The sequence below is a fragment of the Melospiza georgiana genome, chromosome 10 (genome assembly GCF_028018845.1).
Source record: "Melospiza georgiana isolate bMelGeo1 chromosome 10, bMelGeo1.pri, whole genome shotgun sequence".
NCBI lineage: Eukaryota > Metazoa > Chordata > Aves > Passeriformes > Passerellidae > Melospiza > Melospiza georgiana.
In genome coordinates this window covers 14,463,108-14,488,833 of record NC_080439.1, presented here as the reverse complement: position 1 = coordinate 14,488,833, position 25,726 = coordinate 14,463,108, and the positions used below count along the sequence as shown (strand labels likewise).

General features: G+C 37.7%; 2 protein-coding genes across 4 annotated transcripts in view; both read left to right on the top strand.

Annotated features, from left to right (window-relative positions):
* The window catches only part of PLS1 (plastin 1), a 41,914-nt gene extending 35,100 nt beyond the window's left edge, over positions 1–6,814 (top strand). For both annotated transcript variants that reach the window (XM_058031078.1, XM_058031079.1), the window contains exons 12-16: positions 578–692; positions 1,423–1,556; positions 2,450–2,573; positions 4,598–4,722; positions 5,180–6,814. In XM_058031078.1, coding sequence (XP_057887061.1) covers positions 578–692; positions 1,423–1,556; positions 2,450–2,573; positions 4,598–4,722; positions 5,180–5,315 — 634 coding nt within the window. In that variant the 3' untranslated portion in view covers positions 5,316–6,814. The remainder of the gene's footprint in view (positions 1–577; positions 693–1,422; positions 1,557–2,449; positions 2,574–4,597; positions 4,723–5,179) is intronic.
* A 511-nt stretch (positions 6,815–7,325) lies between these two features.
* TRPC1 (transient receptor potential cation channel subfamily C member 1) lies at positions 7,326–25,320 on the top strand. 2 transcript variants are annotated; one of them, XM_058031151.1, is made up of 13 exons: positions 7,326–7,504; positions 8,636–8,790; positions 10,009–10,110; positions 10,940–11,142; positions 12,010–12,141; positions 13,407–13,602; positions 14,549–14,885; positions 16,396–16,535; positions 18,595–18,738; positions 21,315–21,490; positions 21,633–21,834; positions 22,348–22,542; positions 23,400–25,320. In XM_058031151.1, the coding sequence occupies exons 1-13, from the start codon at positions 7,369–7,371 to the stop codon at positions 23,625–23,627; spliced, it is 2,346 nt and encodes a 781-aa protein (XP_057887134.1). In that variant the 5' UTR covers positions 7,326–7,368; the 3' UTR covers positions 23,628–25,320. The 2 variants fall into 2 exon arrangements, with proteins under 2 accessions (XP_057887134.1, XP_057887135.1); XM_058031152.1 differs by lacking the exon at positions 7,326–7,504 and adding an exon at positions 7,600–7,693.
* The last annotated feature ends 406 nt before the right edge of the window (positions 25,321–25,726 follow it).

Sequence of the window (25,726 nt, the reverse complement as noted above, 5' to 3'; positions counted from 1 at the left end):
ACTAATTGGTTTCATTATTTCAGTTTTCTGATCTCTGTAAAGTGATCTTAACATGGAGAATTTCATTTATTAAGTAGTTGATGGGAATTATCAGTAATGCAACATATAATTGGAAAATAATACTTTTCCTACTATTCTTCTTTTGCAAGATAAGTTCATTGGCTTTGATTACTCTTTAGCAAAATTCATCTGTAGGCATCTGCAGATAAAGCATGAGTATTTAACATTTGGGAAAGTCCTTAGAGAACTAAAACGAGATCAATAGATTAAAACTGTTTTAGCAGCTATTTTGTCTATGCCTGCCTTATGAAAGTAATTATTTATTTGAGGCCAGTGACTGAGATTGCTTCAGTTAGATTTGTGATACTAATGAAATTAAATGCAGAATTTGGTGTATATACTTGCAGGAATCAAGCAATGGAATGTAGGCTAGTTTCTTTACAGAACCGCACCAGTTTTTATTTACATGTCTGGAATTTTTCAGCAACTTAATTACACTGTGAGAAGTCTCAAGTACTTACTTTCATTGTCAATCTGTGCTTTTGTGCTGAAACCCATTGTTTTGCTCTTGATTTAGTGACCTTTCTGATGCTTTAATCATTTTCCAACTGTACGACATGACGCGCGTTCCGGTTGACTGGGGCCACGTTAACAAACCTCCTTACTCCCTGCTCGGGGGCAACATGAAAAAGGTGGGTGATGCTCTGGGGGCAGCCCAGCTCCACTGGCTCCCATGCTGCTCCTGGCAGGCTGTGTTGTTGAGATTTCTGTGCTACTGAGACAGCCCTGGGAGAAAAAAAATGAAAATCTAATTTTCAGTTATTATCCCAAAGAATAAATAGCAGTAATAGCACATATCACCTTAGTTTCTAAATGTGGGCACCTTTTAGCAATATTTCATTTATGGCCTAATTTAGCTCTTATAAGTGAAAGCTTCAGGCCTGACCTGGCTGTTGTTGCTGGATGCTCCTGTACTGTGAGGCATTTCCTCCCAGAGCAGTTTTATATGCTACCCAGAGGATTAGGGCAAGACTTGCAGGATCCAAGCTTTCACATAGTTTTGTGGTTGTTGTGAAGCCTAAAATGTAGAGGATAAAAATTACTGCCTTTTTAAGAAGAACACATTTCAATATCTTTCAAAGTATAGTTTTGATATAAATATATTTTATTCACTACTTTAGTGGAAACTTGATTTTCTCAAATGTGGAAAAAATTATCATTGGAATCTTGCATAATTGCATTTATAGTAAAAACTGTTATTTATTTCAATCACAGTGTAGCTAGACTGGAAATCTTTTCTAGCTTCAGATCTCACTGTAGGTAACAGTAAGCCAAAGTAATTTAAAATGCACATAGAGTATATGTCTGTATTGCAGAAATATTAATATGTTTTCATTATTTGCACACAATATTTATTTTTAGATTGAGAATTGCAATTATGCAGTAGAACTTGGGAAGACAAAAGCCAAGTTCTCACTGGTTGGTATTGCTGGACATGATCTAAATGAGGGTAATCCAACTCTGACTTTGGCTTTGGTGTGGCAGCTGATGAGAAGGTAAGTTAGGCAGTGTATGATGGATGTGTATAAATGTGTCTGTGCATGTGTGTCTGTAAATCAAGGCAAATTAAGGGTAGTATTCAGGTCACCCAACTGGTATTGTAGAGACAAATCTCTAAATGTCCCTGTTCTCAAAGATAAAATTGTATATGTGTTTTGTAATCTTACATACTTTGCAGTGATTGAAACCACAATTTATAGTGCCAATTAAAACCTTGTAAACTAGAAACTGTGTCTAAAATATAGATCCTGCAGCAAGGAAAAAGAATTCACCTTATTTCATGTTGATTCCATGTGTCTTTCTATAAGTATAATAATTTAAATATTTTAAAACCCAAGGCAGTGGTGATACATACACTATAGAAGTTGAAAGGGTAAAAAATTGTAGGCCATTACAGCTATAGATACCATAAGTATCATCAAATCAAAATCTTTATACTGTATTGAGTGAGAAAAATTATTATAAAGTGATTTGATTAAGGAGTGTTTTATTGCAAATGTTTTCCTCAAATTAGTTTTCTTGGACCTATCCCAAAACATTTAGTGGTTTTTGTTCTCAGACTGCTGTGATTTAGTTTTTTTTCCCTACTAGGATGGTAGGGAGTCATTTTAACTTAGAAAGTATAATTTATTATGATGTACTGAGTAAAACAAATGCATGAAGATGTTACCATGAATATTATGAGGTTTGGGATATTATTTTATTATTTTATTCAGTAACCACTGAAAAAGTGATTTCAATTACTATATAGTTTGTAAGGTAAGTGTACCCTATGAAGAGTACTTAGCATTGTTACTGTGATGAAGTAATATTTTACCTTTGCTATAGCTTTGCAAGAAAAGTTGAGTTCCAGCACTCATTTTAATTTGGGCTCTTGTTTTTGTTGAAGGTATACTTTGAATGTACTGTCTGACCTTGGAGAGGGCGAAAAAGTAAATGATGAAATTATTATTAAGTGGGTGAATCAGACACTTGCAAAAGCAAATAAGAAAACTTCAATTACAAGTTTCAAGGTAATAAATTTTATTTACTTTTCTTTCCACATATAATAGGACCTGGGATTTTTAACCTGATCTGTTAATGATTTGGTTTTAACAGCAGCTCTGCCATCGACTAGCAAAATTGTTTATGGAAATATTTCTGACAGTCTTTGAATCTTCAAAAGTATTTTTCAAATATATTGAAAAATAAAAGAATTTATAGTAGCTGCAGTAAAATACAAAACAAAAAGCCCAAAAATAAAGAAAAGAAAAATAACTTTATACTTTCAAAGGGTCTTCTGTCTGAAATTACCAGTCTTTGGGCCTGGCATGTCGTATATTTTCCAAATATTTGGATATAGGCACTGTCATGCTTACACAAGCCATAAGAACGATTTTGGAAATACGGGGGGCAGATGATCACTTCTCCTAGGAGCTGGTTAAAGGATTTTCTCACGTGTGACACAGCCGGGAGAGGGAGCCCCGGGTAGCCAGCGACACCTTGTGTCCTCCTTGGCGCTGCTGATGTGCAGCAGGCCGGGGAGAGCAGGAGCTGCTCCCGTTCAGCACGAAAGAACACACCGATAAAGGAACCTTTCCTTCCGCGTTATTTCAGTGTTCAAAACAAAAGCAGCCGTATGTGTGTCAGGTGTGTTATTCTGTGTGGATCTCTTGCTCTCGAAATGGCCGATTAATAATTGCACACAAATGTAACATTCTTGTACAGGTTCATTTTATAACCTCAGACAGTTATGTCTGTGATTCAAAGCAGGAGAACCTAGCAAGTTAAATATTTGAGAGTTCACCATGTTATGAATTTTAATTAGATAAGCATTATTAGTAAAAAAATTAAGTAAGAATATTTAGTTTTCACTTTAGAAGGTAACTTGAGCCTTCATTTTCTTATGAGATGTTGCTTCTCTTATTTCTACATAAATTGTTATAAAGGTGATATTAAATAAGCTGAAAGTATGACAAGAACTTGTCCCAATATCTTGCCTTTGGTATCCCTGTGTCTTTGAGGGTACATTGGTTGTGTTTTTAAGGCCATTCAAATGGTGTTTTTAAGATAATTCAACTGCTGGTTGACCAAAGATAAGAAGGTACCCATGTAAAGTGACACTATTCAGTATTTGGTTTTTTTACTGCTAATTTTTTACAATATTTACATAAATATTGCCTTTCACTGTTTGGGTTTTGGGACACTGTGGCAAGCAGACCATAGAGAATGCAGAAGTGCCTTATATTTCACTGTGGACTAAGAAAGCCAAGTTCTATAGTACTGCCATTATTCAAACAGTCAAAATAACAAAGGTGTGTCTCATGGTCTTGGGGACTGCATGCATTTCATGCCTTGAAGCAGAATTCTATTAGTATTTTTAGATGTATAATTAATGATGGCTCTGTGGGACTCCCCTGAAGTGGCAGTCCTGGTTCTGACCTGGTGACAAAGGCAGCTGTGCCCCGTGGCTGTGCTCAGCCATGCAGCCCCACATGTGCTTGCTCTGGCACCAGCAGTTCCTGCTCTGCCCGGGCAGCTGGGAGGGAATGATTGCACCAACAGCAATTGCTCTTTTTAGAATCTCTCTGTATTAAATATGAAACACAGACTGCTCACACTAGCTCACAACACCATCTGAGTTGAAATATTACAGAAAGAGTGAGCCATTAACTACTGGAGAAAATAGTTTCATGGCAAGAAAACAAGGAAAATATATGTATGGGGGCCTGGAAGGATCTTTTTTTGTTGTCTTGAAAGTCTGGCCCTTGAACTTATGACATAATTCCCTTCCTTCCTTAGGGCTTAAGGAGGGAAGTTTGATGAAATAATTTTAAACCATTTGTGCAATAATGATACCAGCACGGTGAACATTATAATACTGATTGTAGAAAATTAGAATTCATAAAGGGTGAGGAGAACCTTCACACTATGAAGTAAGAAAACAGGCTTCTGTCTTTGAGTATGCATGCAAGATGTACTGTAGGGTTTTTGCATTTTTAAGATGGAATAATCAAAGCAGATTCCTTTAAACTAATCCTGAGTCTTTTGCTTTTAGGACAGATCAATTAGCACTAGCTTACCTGTCCTAGATTTAATAGATGCCATTGCACCAAAAGCAGTTCGTCCAGAAATGGTCAAGAGAGAAGACCTTTCTTACCAAGACAAATTGAATAATGCCAAGTAAGTTTTAAATGAATGCTTCATATTTTCCTGAAATGCAAGAAATGCATTAATTCACAGTGCAATGCATTATTTACTGATTTGTTAGGAGAAAGATAATACTAATTTATTTTTTTTAATAGAATATAAATTCTAATATTATTTATTTTTCTAATTCATCTAAAATAGGAAGTCAAATTTACATGATATGACCTACCTACCAACACTGCACTGGAATTGGTTTCTTAACAGTTTGCCATAATTCATACTGTTTTTGACCAAAAGAAATGCTTTGATAACAAGTAGTAAAACATCTGCCAGTACATGCTTTCTTCACCATAATGTCCATTTTCTGGTAGAGCCTAAGTACTGTTAAACAGGCATATCCTGCCATTAAAATCTGATTTTGTTGTTGTGAATTTTGACACATTGGTAGAAGCCAGAAAATAATAGTATTTGTTTTCTCTTGTTTTCCAAGGTATGCCATTTCAGTTGCTCGAAAAATTGGTGCTCGTATTTATGCTCTCCCAGATGATCTGGTTGAAGTGAAGCCAAAAATGGTGATGACAGTGTTTGCATGTTTGATGGGAAGAGGACTGAACAGAATAAAATAATGCAGACATACAATAACTTTCTGCCATGTTAAGCACAATGAATGCCTCGCAGTTTACAGAGTTCTGAAACTTAGTATGAGAAAAATTGTATGCACAAATATCAATTATCTTTTAATCATGTGTTTGTATTAGTTAATTTTCTTGAGTTTCATAACACATGAATTACTTATGGCTAATACCATTTTCAGAACATGTTCATTAACAAATTAACATCATAGATTTGTATTGCTTGGAAAAACCCATATGAATCAAGCTTCATTTGTATTAGTTTCCATAGCACTGTGAGAACCTGCATTGTTTTACATATGTTGTTTCAGGACCAAATATGAAACACTGTTTGATTTTTGTGGGTGTTAGTTATATGTAGTCATACAAGTCTCAAGGTGCATTCCAGTCCTGTTGGATTGGACTCCAAACTGCACAGAAATTATCATCCTTGCCTTATTATTGGAGAGCTTAACTCTTGTTGGAGCCAGTGGGAGTCTTGTCATTGACTTTAGAGCAAGTAAAGGCCTATGATAATGTCTTGGTAACTAATGAATACTGATTAAACTGATGAAACTTTTTTTGTGGGAATTATCTTCAAATATATGTAGTAGTTTTGTTCTGTTACTTAGCAGAAACTTTTACAAACCATGTTGTATGAAAAAACCAGCAATAGAAAGCAGAAATGTCCTGTCATTATTAGGTCTGCATATGTGCTAAGTTCTGCGGTTGGACTAAACAGCTATTGGGTTTTTTAACCTTTTCATAAAATACTGTGTTAAGAAAACAATAAAGAGCTGGCTAGTCCACTATGGATTTTCTCATTACTGTATTGCATTTCCTTATATATCATTCCTTTGATTTTTCTAAAATGTGTATCATGTGTGCAGAGGTTTGGTGTAGAAAGACTGGTGCATTCTCTGGAAGAGATGAAATCTGTATTTTTTTCTTAGTAATTTTAAAGTAACTATTTGTACTCCTTTTTCATCCGTGTAAATTTTCACTTATCAAGCTGGAGCTGTACATTTAATGAAGTTGTTACCAAAAGCCAAACAATACGGAAACTAAATCAAAATTAAAGACTTCTTTTTAAAGTATGAAGCTTCTACTTTCTCTCAGGTCCTGAAACCACTCTTAAGTGTGGCAGAGAACAGGAGAATCATGATGAGCAAGCAGTTGGACTGAGTTTGACATCTTCACTGTCTTACACACAATACAGCAATACTAAGGAATGCATCCATCTAGTTTCTATTGTATAATGGGATAATGGAGACTGAAGGGAATTAAGTTCTTGGATTTGAAGCCATTAGCCTCTGTCTATTTACTGGTTTGCACTGTTGGGACAAGACTTGATTTACTTGGTTTCTATTCCCAGTCCAAGGTGATGACAGAGCTTTGTACAGGATTTGAGTTCTGGTGACAACTCAGTCCAAGTCCTCATTCAGGAGAGGCCAAATGGAGACAAGTTAGTATCTATACTGTAAGAATAAATGATCTCTTATTAAATTATAGAATCGTCATGTATTGGATTTACCTGCCAGACACTTGGTACCTTACTCCATAAAGGCCCCTATTTCCTGTTTTATGAACTATTGCTGTAAGTGTCCAGAATTACTTCAGAGTTGCTTTGAGGAGATTTTCACGGGCAGCCCTCTGATGCTGTGATGAGCAGGGCCGTAATTACTATACCGGCTGGGAGAAAACAGATTTAAGGGCAGACGCAGGAGCTGCTGCAGCGCGCTCTCCCTCACAGGCCCCTGCCGGCTGTGGGGAGTGGCAGGGCCGCGCTGGGAGCAGCAGCGGCGGCGCCTCCGGGCCGCGGACCCCGCGCTCCGCCCGCCTGCGCTGCCCCGGCGGCGGGCCCGGAGCCTGCGCACTGCGGCGGGGAGCGGCCGCCCGGCCCGGCCCGGCCCTGCCCTGCCTTACCGGCCCCGCCCGGCCCTGCCCTGCCCTGCCCGCCCGCCAGGCGTGACCCGGCCGGGGCCGCTGCCCCGCTCGCCGGCGGTGCCGAGGGGCAGCGGCGGCGCCGCCACATCCCCCGCAGGGTCCGCATGGGCCTGGCGGAGCTATGGCCGCCCTGTACCAGAGCGCGGACCCGTCCGCCTCGGCCTCGCCCAACAAGCTGCTGGCGCTGAAGGATGTGCGGCAGGTGAAGGAGGAGACGACGCTGGATGAGAAGCTTTTCCTGCTGGCCTGCGACAAAGGTACCCGCCCCGCCGCCCGGTCCGGCCCCCCTCGGCCGCTCGCTCCGAGGGCTGGAGCCGTGGCCGGGTGCCAGCCCTGCGCTGCCTCCCCTGGCCCGCGGTGCGGTCCCGCCTGCGGCTGCCATGGGGCAGCGCGGGGTGAAGGGAAGGGAGGCGCGGGGCCGCTGCTCCGCGTTCGTGAGGCATTCGGTTTGTGTCGGAGGAATGTGGGAGGTGTTCGCTGTTAAAAGGGTCCCTGAGTAGAGAGCTGCTGTAAAAATGGGCTTATCTAGACATCCCCAGTATACGCGAGACCAGTATGCTGCGATTTGCACCACTGGTGGTGGATGGGAAGAGATTTGTCTTTCTAAAACACGCTGCTTGCTTTAAGCCTATATTTAGTTACTTTTGAGTCGGAACGTGGCCTTAAATCAAACTGATCTGAAAAGGTTCTGAAACGTTGGATTCTAGGGTATGCTTATAATGATAATGCTTTTAATGCGTGTCTGGAGCATGAGCAGGGCTGCCGGAGCTCAGGTTCGCTCACAGCCGCAGGGCCGTTCCTGCACTGGCGTTTGCCGGCGAGCTCAGCAGTTTGCTCTGGGACCCTCGCTGGTGCGATGCCTTGCATCTGCACAGCCCGTGAGTCTGTCCTCAATATCGGAGGAAGCCGTGGCTTTCTCTCTTTAACTATAGACAGAGGTTCAAGGAGCTAAATTCTGCGTCATAACAAGAAAAGTAACAAAACCCAGTTGTCTGTAAAAAAATTGGTTCTGTACTCTTGGTATGTATTTTACTGTATTCTACATATACTTCTCTAAGTATTCTACACTGAGATCTGTCTTGGCCGTAGTCTTCTGTGTTGTAATTTGTTACCCTAGAGACAGTTTTGGAAAGCACCCGTGCTTTTGTGTGTTTGTTTTTAGGACTGAAACTAAAGGGGTGGATTGAAGTACATGTCCAGTGCGTTCCTGAAATATCTTCAGTTTTCTGAGAATGCTTATGTACCTTGACTTCTTACTTGTCTGATAGACTCAGTTACTGTTGTCATCTATGGAATAGTCTCTTGTTTGATGGTAGCTGGTACTTAAAATAATCACATGCTTTTATTGCTTTATAATATGAAGTGATATCCCTGCCTTACTTCTGCAGGTGACTATTACATGGTTAAGAAACTCTTAGAGGAAAACAGCTCAGGTGAAATGAACATAAATTGTGTGGATGTGCTTGGACGAAATGCTGTTACTATAACAATTGAAAATGAAAACTTGGACATACTACAGCTGCTTTTGGATTATGGCTGCCAGGTATCCAACACACGTTATTAAAAATGTTCAGTGTAGTCATGTGTTTTCTTTGTTAATCTGGCAGAGTTTGGACATAAATGCAGTCTGCCTTTTAGGCAATACATTTCCAGTAAATTGGAAAAAGTAATTGTGAAAGTGATTTCTTGTCACAAGTTGACTTTTCTAGTGGAATTTTATTGGCTCATGGCAAATGTATAAGTAGCATTTGCTATGATGTTAACAAGTTTGAGTTTTATTTTAAATGTTACTCCTGCTGCTGATACAATGTATGTATTATCCTCAAGAAAAAAAGAACACGGTTTGAGTGCCTTATATTAAAAAAGTGTAAAATGCAAAAATCCTTTTGGCTAGAGTATATTAACTTTATAAATGGTAACACAGAAAAATTCACGTTATGTTAGTTGATTTTAAGTTAAGGCAAACATGCATTTCTCTGGTGCTTACTTGTTAGACTTGATCTGTGCTTGATGGCAGGGCAGTCTCCTACCAACAAGACTTCCTTAGATGTATGTAGCATCTCTGCTACTGGTGGGAGAGGTGAAGCTGTGATGGATTAAATATGTAAGACAGGGAAAAGTAGCATCTTTTGTTACATTGTTTGATATTGGGCATGAATAAAACCACAATCTTTTCTGCACCTGAATTAGTGGCAGTAATAAAAGCTGTGTCTTTTATTATTTTATTTTTTAAGTAAAATTCCAAATTTTTGGAAATTAATCAAGAAGAATAATATCATTTGTAGGGAAAATGAAAAGCTGCTTATCTCAGTGTAATAGAAGGTGCAGAAGTGGTTGGTTACCAGCCAAGATGGAAAAAGCTTATTTTCCTAGCTGTACCCCAGAATTTCAGATGCAAGGCTGAAGCATCCCATAGGCCTGAGCTGTGTTATGTTAACACTTGCTTTTAATCTGTCTAATAGACCTGGTAAATTGGGTCTTTAAACTTAATTTTTAAAGTCTTCTGCATCATCTTTGCTGGAAAGTAATTTATTCAATTGATTCCTCTTCTGTTGGTGCAGTGATGCAAATTGTCACTAATGCTGTGTGAACTCCTGCAATGGCAACCTGAATTTGTATCCTGATCATATACCTGGTGATAGTACAGAACATCATTTGAGTACTTGGAAATTAAATTTTAAAAATGCAGTTTGGCTTGAGTTTGTCTCTTTGTGCTGTTGAAGTTACTGCTGTTTTCACATATGATTTGTTTTCTTTGTAGTCCTCGGATGCACTTTTGGTGGCTATTGACTCCGAAGTGGTGGGAGCTGTTGACATTCTGCTTAATCACCGACCTAAACGATCCTCCAGGCCAACCATTGTGGTTAAGTGTTGCTACTCCTCGGTTTTTGGTTGGGGCTGTGAAGGCTGTTGCTTTTTTGAGTACCTGTAGTGTGTAAAACAATGTTCTTCAATTCTGCATCTGTAAGATGATAGAGTCTAGACGCCAGGGATTCTTTTTGTAACCTCTTTTTGTCTTGAAAGATGACATACATGATTTTGCTTTTTCACCTAAGGAATCCAGTGGCTTTATACCTGCCAAACACATGACTAGTTCAGAGGAGAAAAAACCTAGTGGTTATAAATCTTTTCTAGTAGTCTGTTTGCAAGGTAGTTAGCAGCCTTGACTTATAAAGTGTTTATTCATGTATTGAAACTTCACAGATTTTCAGAGCAAATCTATAAACATCAGACCTTCACCTTGAAATTAAGCAATTGAAGCTTGCCTTGTCAATGCTTTAGTACCAAAAACTCCTAAAAACACAAATTGGAGGTGGAGGCAGGGAAGGAATAAGGTGTTGAGTAACAGAGTATGGGACATTCAGGATATTTTTTCTGCGCTTCAGTATTAAATACAGTCTTTTTTTTTCACAAACTAGAGCAAAATAACAATTTCTGTTATCCCACGTCTATTGGAAAAATAGGCAGTATTTCTATGTAAATAAAGCAGAAAAGTAACTGGGTCTGTCATTCTTTTTTAGTATTTATCTGACAGGTGTTTGAATGTTGTTACATATTTTTCTTTCTGTTCCTGTTATGAAACACTGGCAAGTGTTTTAAAGGAGTGATTCTTGATTTTACAGTCAAAAACCCCCTTACATGTGGTAGAACTGTAGGTAATAAATGTAGATACTGCCTATATTTTTTTCCAGAAATTAATGGAACGCATTCAGAACCCAGAGTACTCAACAACCATGGATGTGGCACCAGTAATTTTAGCTGCTCATCGTAACAACTATGAAATTCTCACTATGCTGTTGAAGCAAGACATATCATTACCCAAACCTCATGCTGTGGGCTGTGAGTGCACCCTGTGCACTGCCAAGAACAAAAAAGATAGTCTGCGACATTCCAGGTAACACTTAGCAGTTATGAGCCATAAAAAAGGTTCTTCATTCTCTGGCATTGCCTGGGTCACATTCACTATGTTTCCTTTTTCTTTTTAAGGTGAAGTTTATGAGTGGATTCCTTTAATATATTGTAGCTCTTGTTGTGAGAGGTGGTAGTTCTCGGGCATGAGTTGTGCCTGAAAAGGCTGGTGGGAGGCAGTGGCTTTTTTCCATTTTGGTTTTATACTTTTAGTCACTGTGCATAGTCACTGTGTGCCTTTGCTTTCTAGCAGGTGTGCCTCAAACATCCTAGCTACCTTTGACAGTGGCTTTTTTCCATTTTGGTTTTATACTTTTAGTCACTGTGCATAGTCACTGTGTGCCTTTGCTTTCTAGCAGGTGTGCCTCAAACATCCTAGCTACCTTTGACTTGGGGACATAGGGGCCATGCAAATAAAATTATTCTCAAAAGTTATTTGAGTTTTTGGCATTGACCTACAACAGGCACGTTCTGGTATCATTCCTATTCCCTATATCATTAACTTCAGTATGAGAAAAGATGTCAGGGTATTCAAAGCAGACAAACAATAGAAATATTTGAGGTAGCAGCTCTTAATTTAATCTAGAACTTCTGCTGATGTACTGATAACAGTGGAAGTAGTGAGGAAAAGAAGAGGGAACCAGATTGGCCGATTTTGGATACTTAAGGGTTCTAAATATGTCATGTATTTTTCAGGACATAATGCAGTTAATGCTTGTAGTGTCTGATTTTAAAAAAACAGATTGTTTTGTCTTTCATCTGGCCATTTTAGGCAAACCTTTGGAACAGGTTCTGGTTTGAAGGTGCTAATGAAATAAAACATCTTTGTTTTGTTTGCTGTTCTTTTGTCCAGGTTTCGTCTTGACATTTATCGGTGTTTGGCCAGTCCTGCCTTAATAATGTTGACAGAGGAGGATCCAATCCTAAGAGCTTTTGAACTTAGTGCAGACTTGAAAGAATTAAGCCTTGTTGAGGTTGAGTTCAGGTAACACAAATCAATTGTAATATTTTTATGTAATTACAGGTGTAGAAATATGTTTGCATTAGAAAAAGTTTATTCTTCATTTTGTGTAAGTGGAGTGTTTCAACTGATAATTAGACATAATAAGTTACATGATATAATTTATGCCTCCTTAGTAGTCATTTCGACAGTTTAATTACTTTAAATCCTTTTAGGTATAGACACTTTAATGTGTCTAGTTGCACCAACAGCTCAAATTTCAGCTCTACTCTGCAAAAATAAACAGAAATTATGCTAAATGCTGACTTAGTTGGAAATCATACACCTATTAATCATACCAATATCTCATTAGTACTCTGCACTTTTTTTCTGTATTAGGGTAGAAGTATGCAATACCTTATTTATACTGTCCTGACTTCTGTCGGGAGTTGTTTTGGGTATTGTTTCTTAACTTTGCTCATTATAAGACTTTGAAGAGCACATATGTGTATATATTTAAAACATACATATGTGTGTAGAAGACTTCATGCTGAAAATGCTCTATATGATGAACAAATGCTCAGTGTAATTTCATGTTTAAACAATGCAGATTTTTACCATTTTGTAACATACCAGCACAAAAGCTTTCCAAGAATGTGAAAGCAAGTGTTTATATAAGGTAAAGTTCTACTTTCCTAAATACGTGAATTTTCTATAAATGTGAATGTTCTGCATTTTAGCTGCCTATCTTTCTTAATAAGAGTTCAATTGTTGCATTTTTGTGATACAGCATGGCATTAAAATGGACTGTGTGCAAGGTGAGACAAGGCAATCATGTGGTTTCTTTTCATGTGTTTAGTACATTAATACATAATATTTAGTGAATAGATTTTAGTTTTCAGATGACAGGAATAAAGCAAAACCCCAAAGAATTTCCTGTCCAATTGGAAAGTCCAAGTGATTAATTACCAGTGCCATATTTTGTGACAAATGCACTCTCATGTCCTGGAAATAACTCTAATCTTCAACTCTGTGTATGGACCTCATGACATAGAATTTATATGCTGTGTGTGCCAGATTTTCTTTAGTGATCTTGCAAGCTAAACAGAAATGGAATTGTTTGTGTATTACATGGTGAAAACTACTCAGAGTTGTCTTAGGAATGCTTGGACCTTGACATAGGACTTCTGGAGTGGTTTCTTTTAATTTGTCTCAACATAACATACAATCCCAGCCAAAAATGGCTAGTTTGTGATTGAATGGGAAATCCAGGCCCAGTGTAAAGTCCATACTGCTTCTGTGTGTTTCAGAAATGATTATGAGGAGCTCGCTCAGCAGTGCAAAACCTTTGCTAAAGATTTACTTGCACAAGCACGGAATTCCCGGGAGCTGGAAGTGATTCTGAATCACACCTCCAGCGATGAGCATGTGGACAAGCGAGGATTGTTGGAGGAGAGGATGAACTTAAGTCGCTTAAAACTTGCAATCAAGTATAATCAGAAAGAGGTTTGTCTTTGCAGTAACTCGATAGACTAATTAATTACTTTGTTTTCTGCCTCTGGGCACAGAAGTGGAAATAAACATGCAGGAGTTATAGAAGAGATGGTAATACACAAGTATCAGTATGTGAAACTGGGATGCTGCAAGATACTGAGGGATTCTTCAGTGTTTACTGTGGAGGTGAATGTATACTTCTGTGTTGAAGTATAGGCCACTGCTTTTTTATGAACAGCTCAGGCAGTGGTAATTATTTATTCAGTTCCTCATTAAATCCTTGCCTAGAGAGGCATGGATCCTTAGGTGCCAAACATGATTTATCATCCTCTCACTGGTCATTAACTCTTCAGCTTTGTCTCAGGCCTTGCCTGTGCTGTTCAGTAATTAGATTGGACCTGTGCTAGTATAACTGAATAGCCCCTCTGTTCCAGAACAGCAGCACTTTTTATGCCATCAATGTGCAACTTCCTCCATGCAGTAGGTTATTGTAATTTTTGTCCCTTCATAAATTATAATTCTAATTATCTGTGCTGGAATGTGAATATTTGTGGGATTCTAGTAGAAGGATCAAGGACAGAGTGGAAGTTTCCTTTTCAAGCAAAATTCATTTTTAGTTAGCATTTGCAAAAGGAATTACATAATTCTGTCTGTTCTACATGTCTAGGCTTAAACTGTTTGAAATACACACCTTTTGAAAGTCATAAGCTGTAGTTCTGGAGTGCCCTACAACCAGTATTACACATTTCTGGCCTGCATTCATCAAGCACACTGAAGTATTTTGGTGATCCTCTGGGTTTGAGCATAGCTTGCTTTTATTAGAGGGCTTGGAAAATAATGACTTTTTTGTATGGTATACATATAGTTAGAAAATTAATTTTAATGATGCAACTTAGTAATGCATGTGAAGAAATCTGAGAGTGATTCCTTTTTTGTTTCTCCCCCTCCTTCCCCCCAGTTTGTTGCCCAGTCCAACTGCCAGCAGTTTCTGAACACGGTGTGGTTTGGGCAGATGGCCGGCTATCGACGCAAGCACACCTGCAAGAAGATCCTGACTGTTCTGATGGTTGGCATTTTCTGGCCAGTCCTGTCCCTCTGTTACTTGTTAGCTCCTAAATCTCGAGTAGGTCGAATAATTCACACTCCTTTTATGAAGTTTATTATTCATGGAGCTTCATATTTCACATTTCTGTTATTACTTAATTTGTACTCCCTTGTCTACAATGAGAACAAGAAGAATACAATGGGACCAGCCCTTGAGAGAATAGACTATCTTCTGATAATATGGCTTATTGGTAGGTATGATTTGAGTGGATTGGATGGCAGTTGCTAAATATATAAAAAACATATGATAAATACATTTTAAAATGCCATTTTAGTGGTGAATCAGCAATAAATAATAATGCAGTCTTTCATGATCAGTTCTGTAATGCTTGGTTGGAAAGCAGTTAACAAAATTTGGGCTTGCTGCGCAGTTGGTATGTGGTTTAAAGAAAGAAGTATATGTTATGTGTTTATGTATGCATGCTCCATCTTACAGACAGATTGGAGGTGTGCAGTTACCTCATGCTTGTTTCAAAACACAAAAACAAGTATTATTTTCCCATGTTACAGTTTTCTATGTCATTGTCACCCATTATCATAACTGTAGCAGAAAGGCTGCATGTCACTTCTGGTTGATGCAGCAGAGGGAGCACAGGTATCATTTTTGCTGAGTTCTCAAGAACTTTTAGTTGAAAGTTCATAATTTTTACCTTGTTTTTGATCGTCTGGCATGCAATTGTTTTGACATTAAAATTTATCTTTCTTAATGAAAGGTAATTAGATATGTATCATTTGTTTAATTGGGCTTGTAAAAAACAGTGATATGGTAAAAAAATAACACAGTTTTTATTTAAGTAATTCTGAGTGTGATTTATTTGATATTTTAGGGTGAGAGGATTTTTGTGTAGTAATGATCCCTTTCACAATTGAGCTGTATTAAAACTGTGGAGCAGTTCTTGCAGATTTTGGAAGTATGTAGTATCCCACACACAAACACAGGCAGGTCTTAAAAGAAACTTGAAAACTTCATATTTTGAGTACAAGTCAGATTCCTCCATTGCTTTGAAATTAAATATTATAATTTTATAAATTCTTTTGTTCCATCAAGTCTGCTGGCAAAGTGTGTCATTAGGTGGTCTTGGTAATTTTAATTAAAGGCTATAGAAATTTATTTTTTCTGCATGTAATACTGTAATGTGGATTTCAAGTAGGATTTAAAAATTATATCTAAGCAAACACGGTCATTAAAATGGGGTTATTTTTCACATCATTGAATCTCAAGTTTTTTAATAGTAATTGCATTTATAGCTTAAATGCTTATTTTGTAATGACATTATATTGATTCCTTGTAAATAGTCTAAATTGATAAAAAACATATTTAGAAAGTATTCTGCAAAATCAACTGGAATTAAAAGAATCAAGTAACAAAGATTGTCTTACATTATTGTATTCCACAGTCCCATTAAAATACTCCCTAAAAATCACTGTCAGAATGGCCACAGCAGAATTTGTTACACTTTGGGCTAGTAACAAGTTTTGTGTTGTTCTGGGTGAACTTTCAAAATCATGAATACAGATATCTTCCATGGGAAGATAGAGCAACAGAACTCCAGTTGTTTTGTGTGTAAATATCTTCTTCTGTTTTTACTGATTCTGTAACAAATTCAGTGTAAAATACATAGTGGTTATATGTAAAGTAATACCTGTTCAGTGCAATGGCTTCACTTTCCTGGGCTTTATTTTTTCCCTTTTTCCCTGCAGGAATGGTGTGGTCAGATGTTAAGAGGCTCTGGTATGATGGTTTAGAAGATTTTTTAGAAGAGTCCCGCAATCAGCTTAGTTTTGTCATGAATTCCCTTTATTTGGCAACTTTTGCCCTCAAAGTCGTTGCCCATAACAAGGTGAGCACCAATCTCCATAGACCAAAGCTGCTCTGGGGCTGACTGAGCAGGTGTGGTTTTATACATTGCTGCAAAACACCTGCAGATGTGTTCCACATGGTGTGCTAGAAGCAGGGACTTGTGGTGCAGTTACAACATCAGTAACAGCCTGGGATGGGGTGCAGTGTGGGTTTGGGCTGAAATGCTCTGTGTGGGACAGGCCATGGAGGTGGCAAGGCAAGGGTCACAAGGAGGTGACAAGACCTTGGGTCTTGTTGCACCTTGGTCTTCATAGCGCCATTGATCAGGCAAATGGGAGTTAGAAACACATCAGGACATGTCCAAGTACTTGGAGACCCCAAACAGAGCTAATGTCTTCCTGTAGGAGCTGCCTGGTCTTCCAAATGGCTTGATTTTTGTTTAGGGAAATGGATCTCATCAGATTGGGCATTTGAGCTTGCCTGACTCCATTCAGTACTATGCAGAAAGCTAATAGTAGTCTCTATGTTTGGATTGCCTGGTGCATTTTTGTTATAGAAAGTTTTTTTTAGCTTTTGATTACATATGCTCAAATGTCATAAGTGGTGGATTTTAATTGGTTTTTACTTGGCGGGGCTTTTTTGGTTGGGGCTTTCTTTGGTAGTAAGGATAAGAGTCCTGAGACCACAGAGGAGCCTTGTCTTGTCTCTATGAAAATCCAGCTGGATTTGATGGAAAATACGAGTTGTGAAAATGATCATTGCCGTTCTGTTGCATGTGTTGTTAACCACACAGCACATGGCAAACTGCCAGACCAGTTGAATGTGAATATTACAGCAAAATCCAAGCCAGTGCAGTAGCACCATTATTGTGTCTTAAAAACTACAAGTTGACAGCTGTCTGGCATTTTGAAGGAAAATAAACTGGTTCATTTCTTTCCAACTTGGTGTTTGGCTCATTTTCCTATCCTAGCATTGATTCAGAGGCTGGTAATTGTTTGGAAAGGAAGGCTCCATTTCTTGGAAAAAAATAGAGGGAGAATGCCACATTGGGCTGCTTTCCCAGCCATTTGCTTTGCAACCAGCATGTCTCTAGTAGTAGTTCCTTTGCTGAGATAAGACCCATTGTTGCCAATTTAAATTGTAACCTTTTTGAACATGCAGGACTCCTGTCCTATACAATAGGCATATAATGAGAGGTTTTCCCCTTTTATATGTCCAAATTTATTTTTATAGTTTACTAATCATATGGCAAACCAAGTAAGAATGTTTAATTTGCATCTTAGGTCCGTTATAGGCCCTAAAGCTGTAAGAAATAAAGGAAGAATCTGTGTAGCAGAAGGATTTGTACACGTGCAGTTGCAGTGTGTGGGAAAATACTATCCCTATTTCTTGCCATCTTTGTGCTGCAGACTTTTGGGTGTTACTGTAAAGCAGCTCGGAGTTCCTTGGTTTTTGAATGTCTATTTTGAGACAACAGAAGCTGGTAATATAAATGCTGGATGTTCTCAGCCAAACCAAAAGTTAGGAATCTGTGGATATTCCCTGAATAAGTTGAATAGTAGTACTTAGTGGGTAATACATCAAACAGCAGTTTACTTGTGACTCCCATTCTCTGTAGCCATTCATAAAATCTGTGAAAGGACCCCCAAGTTCTAAGTCTTTCCAAAACTGTTTAAGATCAGCTGTCACCACATTGCAATTGCATGTGTACCTTGGTTTTCTTTGTAGCATCTCAATATTGTTTTTTACTGAAGCCTGTTACACAAGGCAATGCACATGTTTATATAATAAAGTTCCCAAGTCCCCGTTTCAATAGACCATGCAAAACAGAGTAGAAGTGAAGGCAGAACAGAGAATAAATGGTTTGAACAAGTGAGTGACAGAGTTAGGTGTTCAATTTAAATTCTCTAAATTCTGGCTCCCTCTGGAATGGCTTTTGAAATGCCTTTGTCTGAAACAGGTATGACACCTATGAGTGACATATGTTAATTTATTTTATGCTGTTGCCTGTTTTGGAAGTAGAAGTAGGGAGAGGTGTATGGGTACATTTCTGTATTTATAATGTTAGTGATCTCAACTTGTCCTTTTTTATGTTGCAGTTTCATGACTATGCTGAAAGGAAGGACTGGGATGCATTCCATCCTACTCTAGTGGCAGAAGGGCTTTTTGCCTTTGCCAATGTTCTCAGTTACCTGCGTCTCTTCTTCATGTACACAACCAGCTCCATTCTGGGACCACTCCAGGTGAATATCGTTACTGTTTGAAAAAAATATTAAACATCATTTGCTAATAAGAGTCTTATTTAAAATAGGAACAAAGGTTAAAGTAAGAAAGTGAAAAGTAGAAAGAAGTGATACTGCATTGAAGTTTGTTGTTTTTTAAATTAATTTCTTGTGTAAAACATTGATTCAGATGGGGAAAGGTAAGAAAAAGAGTGAAAGACTTTGTGTAGTTCAGTTAGGGTATTTTTCCATGATAGCTGTACCTATACTGTCTTTTTGTTTTCATCTGTTCTAAGCATAACATGCCAGCTAAGTTTCCACAGTTTGGAGGGTATAAGGATTAGGTTCTTCCTGCAGTTTTATGCAAATAATTGCCTTAGTTTCTTGTTTCTAAAGCAATAGATGAGTGAGTGTGTAGCAAGGAAGAGTAATCAGAAGCCTTTCTGTTTATATCTGTCATCTCATTAAAGTTGCACCTCAAGTTATGCAAATTGCTTTTGTTTGAAAAATATAAATCTGTCTAGAGTATTGAAATACTCACCTATTTATTGGCAGTTATAAGAAGGGAGAACAGGTTTCTTCTTACTTGGTATTTATTGGAGCCTTCCACTAATGATGACAGTAAAACCTCCCACATTTTAATTATCTAATTTTCTGTTACACATTTTAAATGGAAATGTACTTGCACACTTTGAAAAAAGTACTGAAGTCTTGATGTTGCATTAAGCGTTAGGGTTGTACAAATTGATTAAACACTGAACTCTTTCCACATTTTAAAGAGATTCACTGTTTAATGTGCAAGTTTATTTATGTACTAGATCTTTCACAAGTTTTTTATTAGGAGGCTGTGTTGTGAAATTTTCCAAGTAAATAAAAACAGTCAACAGTCACCCCATTCAGAGGCACACAGGAGCTTACGTTATTACTGCTGGCCAGTAGGGCTGGTGCAACAACTCTTACAGTATTTTCTGAAAGTAGGTCACAAAGTTCAGATGGTGGTAATCAAATATGGGATGCAAACCCAACAGTGGGGGGCAGGGGAAGGCAGCTACTGTGTTCTCTTGGTTCTTAGAGTTATTTTTAAGCCTTCAGTTACTTGACTCATAGGCAAATAAAGCCTGTAATAATCCAGATTTCTAAATTGGCAGTGTGGGGTGGATTTTATTATTAACAGAAGGTAGAATAGTACTTCCCTAGATGAGATAATTAGATTTCAAGTGCTTAGAAGTTGTAAATACTTAGAGAGGGAAAGCATCAAACTATGAAGAAAGCAACTGGCATTTGGGATGGGTTGTTACACTCTCTTCCAAACAAACTAGTTTTGGGCATTTTGCACTTTTTGTGCATTCCTATTTCATCTACTTTGTCTCTCTCTTGGCAGGTACCATGTGTTAAAGGGAAAATGTTTTGTTGTTGGGATTTGGGTTGGGTTTTTCCATTGAAGGGTCAGATGTGATGAAACAGTTTGATGGGGAGTACAGTGATCCTCTGAGCAAACATGCACAGAACTGGTGCAGAGCTCTGCCCACAGCTGCAGAGTCTCCATGGCCATTACAAACTGTACAGACTCTGAATGTGCTGTGCTGCACAAGGTACTTGGTGAGGTTCCAGCAGCAAAGGAGGGAGCAGGAATTCATCTCCCAGTGAAGCTGTACTTGCAAAATCTGGCAATTGTGTTACAGTTCTGGACTGTGAGTTGGTACAGATTTTGATTCATATAGGTCTGGGCTTTCCACACATTGATTTATATAGATTAGATCCACCCAATCCCACATTTCATATATTTGCATTCTTTATAATGGTACATTGTGCTGAAGAAGTTTGTAAGAAGACTAATTAAATTATATAAGTAGTTTATGCTGTGTCTGTGTAAAAATTAGGGTTTACGTCAAAAGCAAATCAAGGTCTTTCCTGTGTTGGAAAACATCACAGGCATATGATTCAGTTTTTTTAAAGGTGCTGTATTTCTAATGTTGCAAAGTTCTGTATAGGATATTTTGAATTGGAAACTAATGATCCGAATTTACTGTCATACCTTGTATGCTTTATCCTTCAATTTCTGTGTGTCTACACACATGTTTATTTAAAATCATACATTAAATGTACAGTGAGCTAATTTTGTATTCTGCAGATGGGCTTTTGCATACTGCTTTTTTTTAAATTAGTGATAAATTATTCCAAATGTTTTGATTGTTTCAGTGTTCTTCTAAGTGTTTTCTTATATTTCTATGATGGCATTTATGGTAAAATTCATTTCATTTACTGCTTTTGTCTGTTGACCTGTGAGTTTCTTATTACCATTGGTATTGCAAATAAGTAACAAGGTGTACATGCTATTGCTTATGGTTACTTGGAGGACATTAATTTTCCAGGCTATGTTAAAATTACTTATATATTATTTTTAATATCTAGAATTTTTCTCTGAAAAACAATACAAGGTTATCTCCTGACCTTAAGATCTGTTTAGCATATCAAAATTTAACTTAAATATTTAAAATGTAAGTAGATCTTTTTTGTTGCTCAAAGGCTGAAGGAGACAATACAAATAAAAAATAACTACATGTTTTACTAAAATTAGAAATAAATCTATTTCACAGATTTCAATGGGGCAGATGCTACAAGATTTTGGAAAATTTCTGGGCATGTTTCTTCTTGTTTTGTTCTCATTCACAATTGGATTGACCCAACTTTATGATAAGGGATTTACTGTAAATGAAGAGAAGGACTGTGCGGGCATTTTCTGTGAACAGCAGAGCAACGACACGTTCCATTCGTGAGTTTGAGATCTTGAAATAACTGTATTGTTTTAGCCTTAAATCCCTAGTAATTAAACAGAACTGGATTTTTTCACTGATCTTGAACTGACGTTTACACTTCTGGTGTTTCCCTAACCAGATTTTCCCTTGTTTCTGTAGGTTTATTGGTACATGTTTTGCTCTCTTCTGGTACATATTCTCCCTGGCACACGTGGCAATCTTTGTGACACGTTTCAGCTACGGTGAAGAATTACAGTCTTTTGTGGGTGCTGTTATTGTTGGGACCTACAACGTGGTGGTTGTGATAGTATTAACAAAACTCCTTGTGGCAATGCTTCACAAAAGTTTTCAGCTGATAGCAGTAAGTGGTGTCTGATTAATTACCAATTACCTGTATCTTTGGATTTTACACAAAATGTCTTCTGATGGTGTGTAAACTCCTGGTCTGTAGACCTCATGGATGAGCTCTGTCTGTGAACTCATATTTTTCCTTCAAATAAGAACTTTTTATTTCCTTTGATTAAAAAAAAATTGTAATTTCCATGTTGAATATATATAGGGCTTTGGCCCCCTGGTAATTGAAGACTTTCTTGATACAATGGCTGTTCAAATGCTGATTTTGATATGTGTGGTGCTTTAGCATTTGATCTGGGTATTGATCTATACTTTCAGATTGTTATACTAGGAATTGAAGAAAGATATACTTGTTTTAAGTATTTAATGTTAGAATATTCAAGCAAACCTATGTTCTATCCATTAAAATGCTATATAACCAAAATTAAATAATGGTCAGTTTTTCAGGTATGAGCAAACTAAACTTAGAAAATAACCTATTAATATTTGTGTTTCTTTGTTAATTTTTCTGATGTTTTAGAATCATGAAGATAAGGAGTGGAAGTTTGCTCGTGCCAAGCTTTGGCTTAGCTACTTTGATGATAAATGCACACTCCCCCCACCTTTTAACGTTATTCCCTCTCCCAAGACCATTTGTTACCTTTTCAACAGTCTCAGTAAATGGATCTGCTCTCATACATCAAGTGGCAAAGTGAAACGTCAGAACAGCCTCAAGGTGAGGAATGGTTGGGCAAGCTCTGAGCTCTGCAGCAGGAAAAGTGCTGCTTACTGAAATGAAAACACAGATTGCTGCATGAAGCTGCCTGTCAGAAGGTGAATGCTACAAAGAGAAATAGGAACTGCAGAATTATGGGTGTTGCATTCAAGATAAATATGTGTTACTTATTTCTACTTAAGTAAGGTTTTATTAACTTTCTGGTTTGGAAATTTCAACCCACTTCCCTCCAACTCCCAATTCCCCCAGAAATAGTCTGAAAAAAAATGCTTTGATTGAATGAAAACACACAGAAACCTCAAGGAAGTATGTGCTAATCTCAAAAACGGTGAGGTTAGAATATTCTTTGGAGAAGGTAATTGGTTTTAAACATATTACAGAAGTGTCAGAATAAATAGCCAATAAAGATCACTGAAGCCTCTCATTGTTGGGGAAGGGATTTTTTGTTTGTTTATTTTATAAACATTTTTGCACCCTGCAATTTTGCATACTAATTTTGCATCTTCTTGCTGATGAAAATAGCGCTAAATAAACAAATTCAAGCACTTCATGGAATTTGCACTGAGAGACATTCAAGGTTATGGAAGTCTTGATTGCTCACAGAAAAATTAACCAAGCCAGGTAGATAAAAATTTTCAGGTTTGCTGGTACAGAAGATTATAATTTAATGTGAATTTTGTGGACAATCTATATGTGCTGTATATTTGTGTACATCAGGATGTATTTAAAAAATAGCTTTGTTATTTTGCTCACATTTCTTCTCTGTAAGATTGTATATCCTACTGTGCTCTGTAGGATATACAGGCTTTAGGGCTCAAAAATCCCTTCCATAGTAAATATGCTGTGTTTGTTTAAAGGAATGGAGAAATCTGAAGCAGAAGAGAGATGAGAATTACCAAAAGGTGATGTGCTGCTTAGTGCACCGTTACTTGACTTCCATGAGACAGAAGATGCAGAGTACGGATCAGGCCACTGTGGAGAACCTCAATGAACTGCGGCAGGACTTGTCAAAGTTCCGCAACGAAATGAGAGACCTGCTCGGCTTCCGAACTTCCAAATATGCTATGTTTTATCCAAGAAACTAAGACCTAACCTTTAAACAAAAGGTGTGTGCTTTTAAAGACCCATAGGTGAAAGTGTTGACCTAATTCTGTTGCCAGATCATATAGGTAAGATCATTGCACAAAAATACATTTGAAAATGCATTTGTGTGAGTTGCAGCTCGGTGCCCAAGTGGTCAAAGTGAATGCAAAAACAAATACACTAATTTTCTTAACCTCTTAATCTTGGTATGTATATAAAATTTGTATATAGGAGTTTTTTAAATGTTCCTCAGACTGATTGTGGCTGTCAGGTGTTAGAGCTTCAGAACTAGCACAACGTGTTTCTTTCTTCTATTTTTGCAGTTTGTTCTTTTTTTGATATTGTTTTTCAAGTTGTGGGAGAAGATAGGCTTTTAAAAATGAAAATCCAGCCTGTTTATTTTTAATAGAAAAGTCAGATAAAGAATAATAGAAAATTTCCAGCACAGCTGGAAATGATGTATGACTGTAGGTTACAGTGCATGTGAAGACTGTATGGCTCTGAAAGAGGCAGTTCTAGTTTTGTATGATAACACTGACTGTAAACTAACATTTCTAGAATACAGCAAAGCAAATCATCAAGACTTTTCACTTTTGTGGGAACATTGACATTTTGAACACAAAATAGACCAATCATTTCTTGAATGTTTGTGGTTATGTGTAAGACAATCACACCCTGCTTGGATTTTTCAGCAGTGCCTCAATAGTATATTTTAATATACATGTTAGGATTGGGAACAGAGTTTAAAAATTAATCTGTGAACATTTAATGTTTAGTATCTTGGGTTTTTAAAATCTAGATAAATTATGTGAATTATTAAAACCTGTAATTTCATGAGAATGAGGTGAAGCACATGACTGCTATTGTTCGCAGTGCTGAACAATTCCTGTACACCATTCTACTCTTCCTTCTGTGAGGTCATTGAGTCTTGCCATTGGAGAGATGTACTTTAGAAGGGTCTGCTTGACACATATCCTACTTTTAAATTTGATTTGCCTTTTTCCTGTTTTTTTACCAGGATTGTTGCCAAGCTAGACTTTTTTTTTTTGTCAGGTAAAATGTGTTTTCTGAAAATAGTTTATCTGACTTTGCTTACAATGGGACAGTAAGGGCTTTGTGGATTTTCTGTGCTAGAGGGTCCTATATGGCTTTATATGCTTATATATAATTCAAGCTGACAAATTGTAACTGAGAAATGTGAGATTCCTGTATTTTTAATTACAAAGTAAGTATATTTATGACAGCTAAAGGATTGATGGACAGTTTTGCTGTTATGGTGCTCCTCTGAAATGGTTGTGTGTCCAGAAGGCGCAGGTAGCCATTGTGGTCTTTGACTGCAGTTGATTTTGGGAGATTGACAGAGTGGGGGCTTACATGAATGTTTACTTTTTTGAAGGAATTCTTATAAAACTCTTTCTTGTAAAGTTAATATATTTTCCATACTATGAAATTATGTATTTCTGAGCTAGGTTTTAATACTCCACTTTCAGAAGTGTTAGAGTATAGAGGGATTCTGATCTGTGTTGGCTTTTAATGGGAATAGGAAGTTAACCTCCTGGTTCAAAGCAAAGAGGATCTCTGAGTTTTGTATTTGAAGAGATCTCATGTTTGAATAATGCACCAACATAAAAACTATGTGCTGTGTATGTTATGTATATTCAAGAAAGGAAGCAAATAAAAGCTCTTTGAAAAATACGGTTGTATTAATATTTGTCATATTGCAAACACATTACATCAGTTACCACACTGAAAGTATTTTTTTGGTCATGTTGAGGTAGTAAGTTTAAGGAAGGTAGCTGGTGTCAGTGTGTTACTGCCTTTTTTCTTCTGGGCCCATCCTGTTTGTTCAGTGAAATGGCTTCATGCAGCACCATGAAGTGATGCTGGTTCCAGACCAGCTGGTTGGACCCTAGATGCACCAGCAGGTGTTTGGCACTGGGATGGTTAGTGCTGGGAACTGGGGGTATTGACAGTGAATGAAGGAGCTAATGGAGCTATTTCTGAGTGCTTTTCATACATTGAGCAGAGCCCATCAGAGCTGGCTTGGTCAGTGTCTTTGGTGCTGTGTTCTACTACAGTGTAGATGGCCTTAGGAAGAACG

Excerpts from the sequence above, each read along its gene's own strand:
- TRPC1 (XM_058031151.1), top strand. The coding sequence starts at position 7,369 with ATGGCCGCCCTGTACCAGAGCGCGGACCCGTCCGCCTCGGCCTCGCCC. Across the intron at positions 21,491-21,632 it reads AGCAACGACACGTTCCATTC|GTTTATTGGTACATGTTTTG; the intron begins GTGAGTTTGAGA and ends TTGTTTCTGTAG. Across the intron at positions 21,835-22,347 it reads AAAGTTTTCAGCTGATAGCA|AATCATGAAGATAAGGAGTG; the intron begins GTAAGTGGTGTC and ends CTGATGTTTTAG.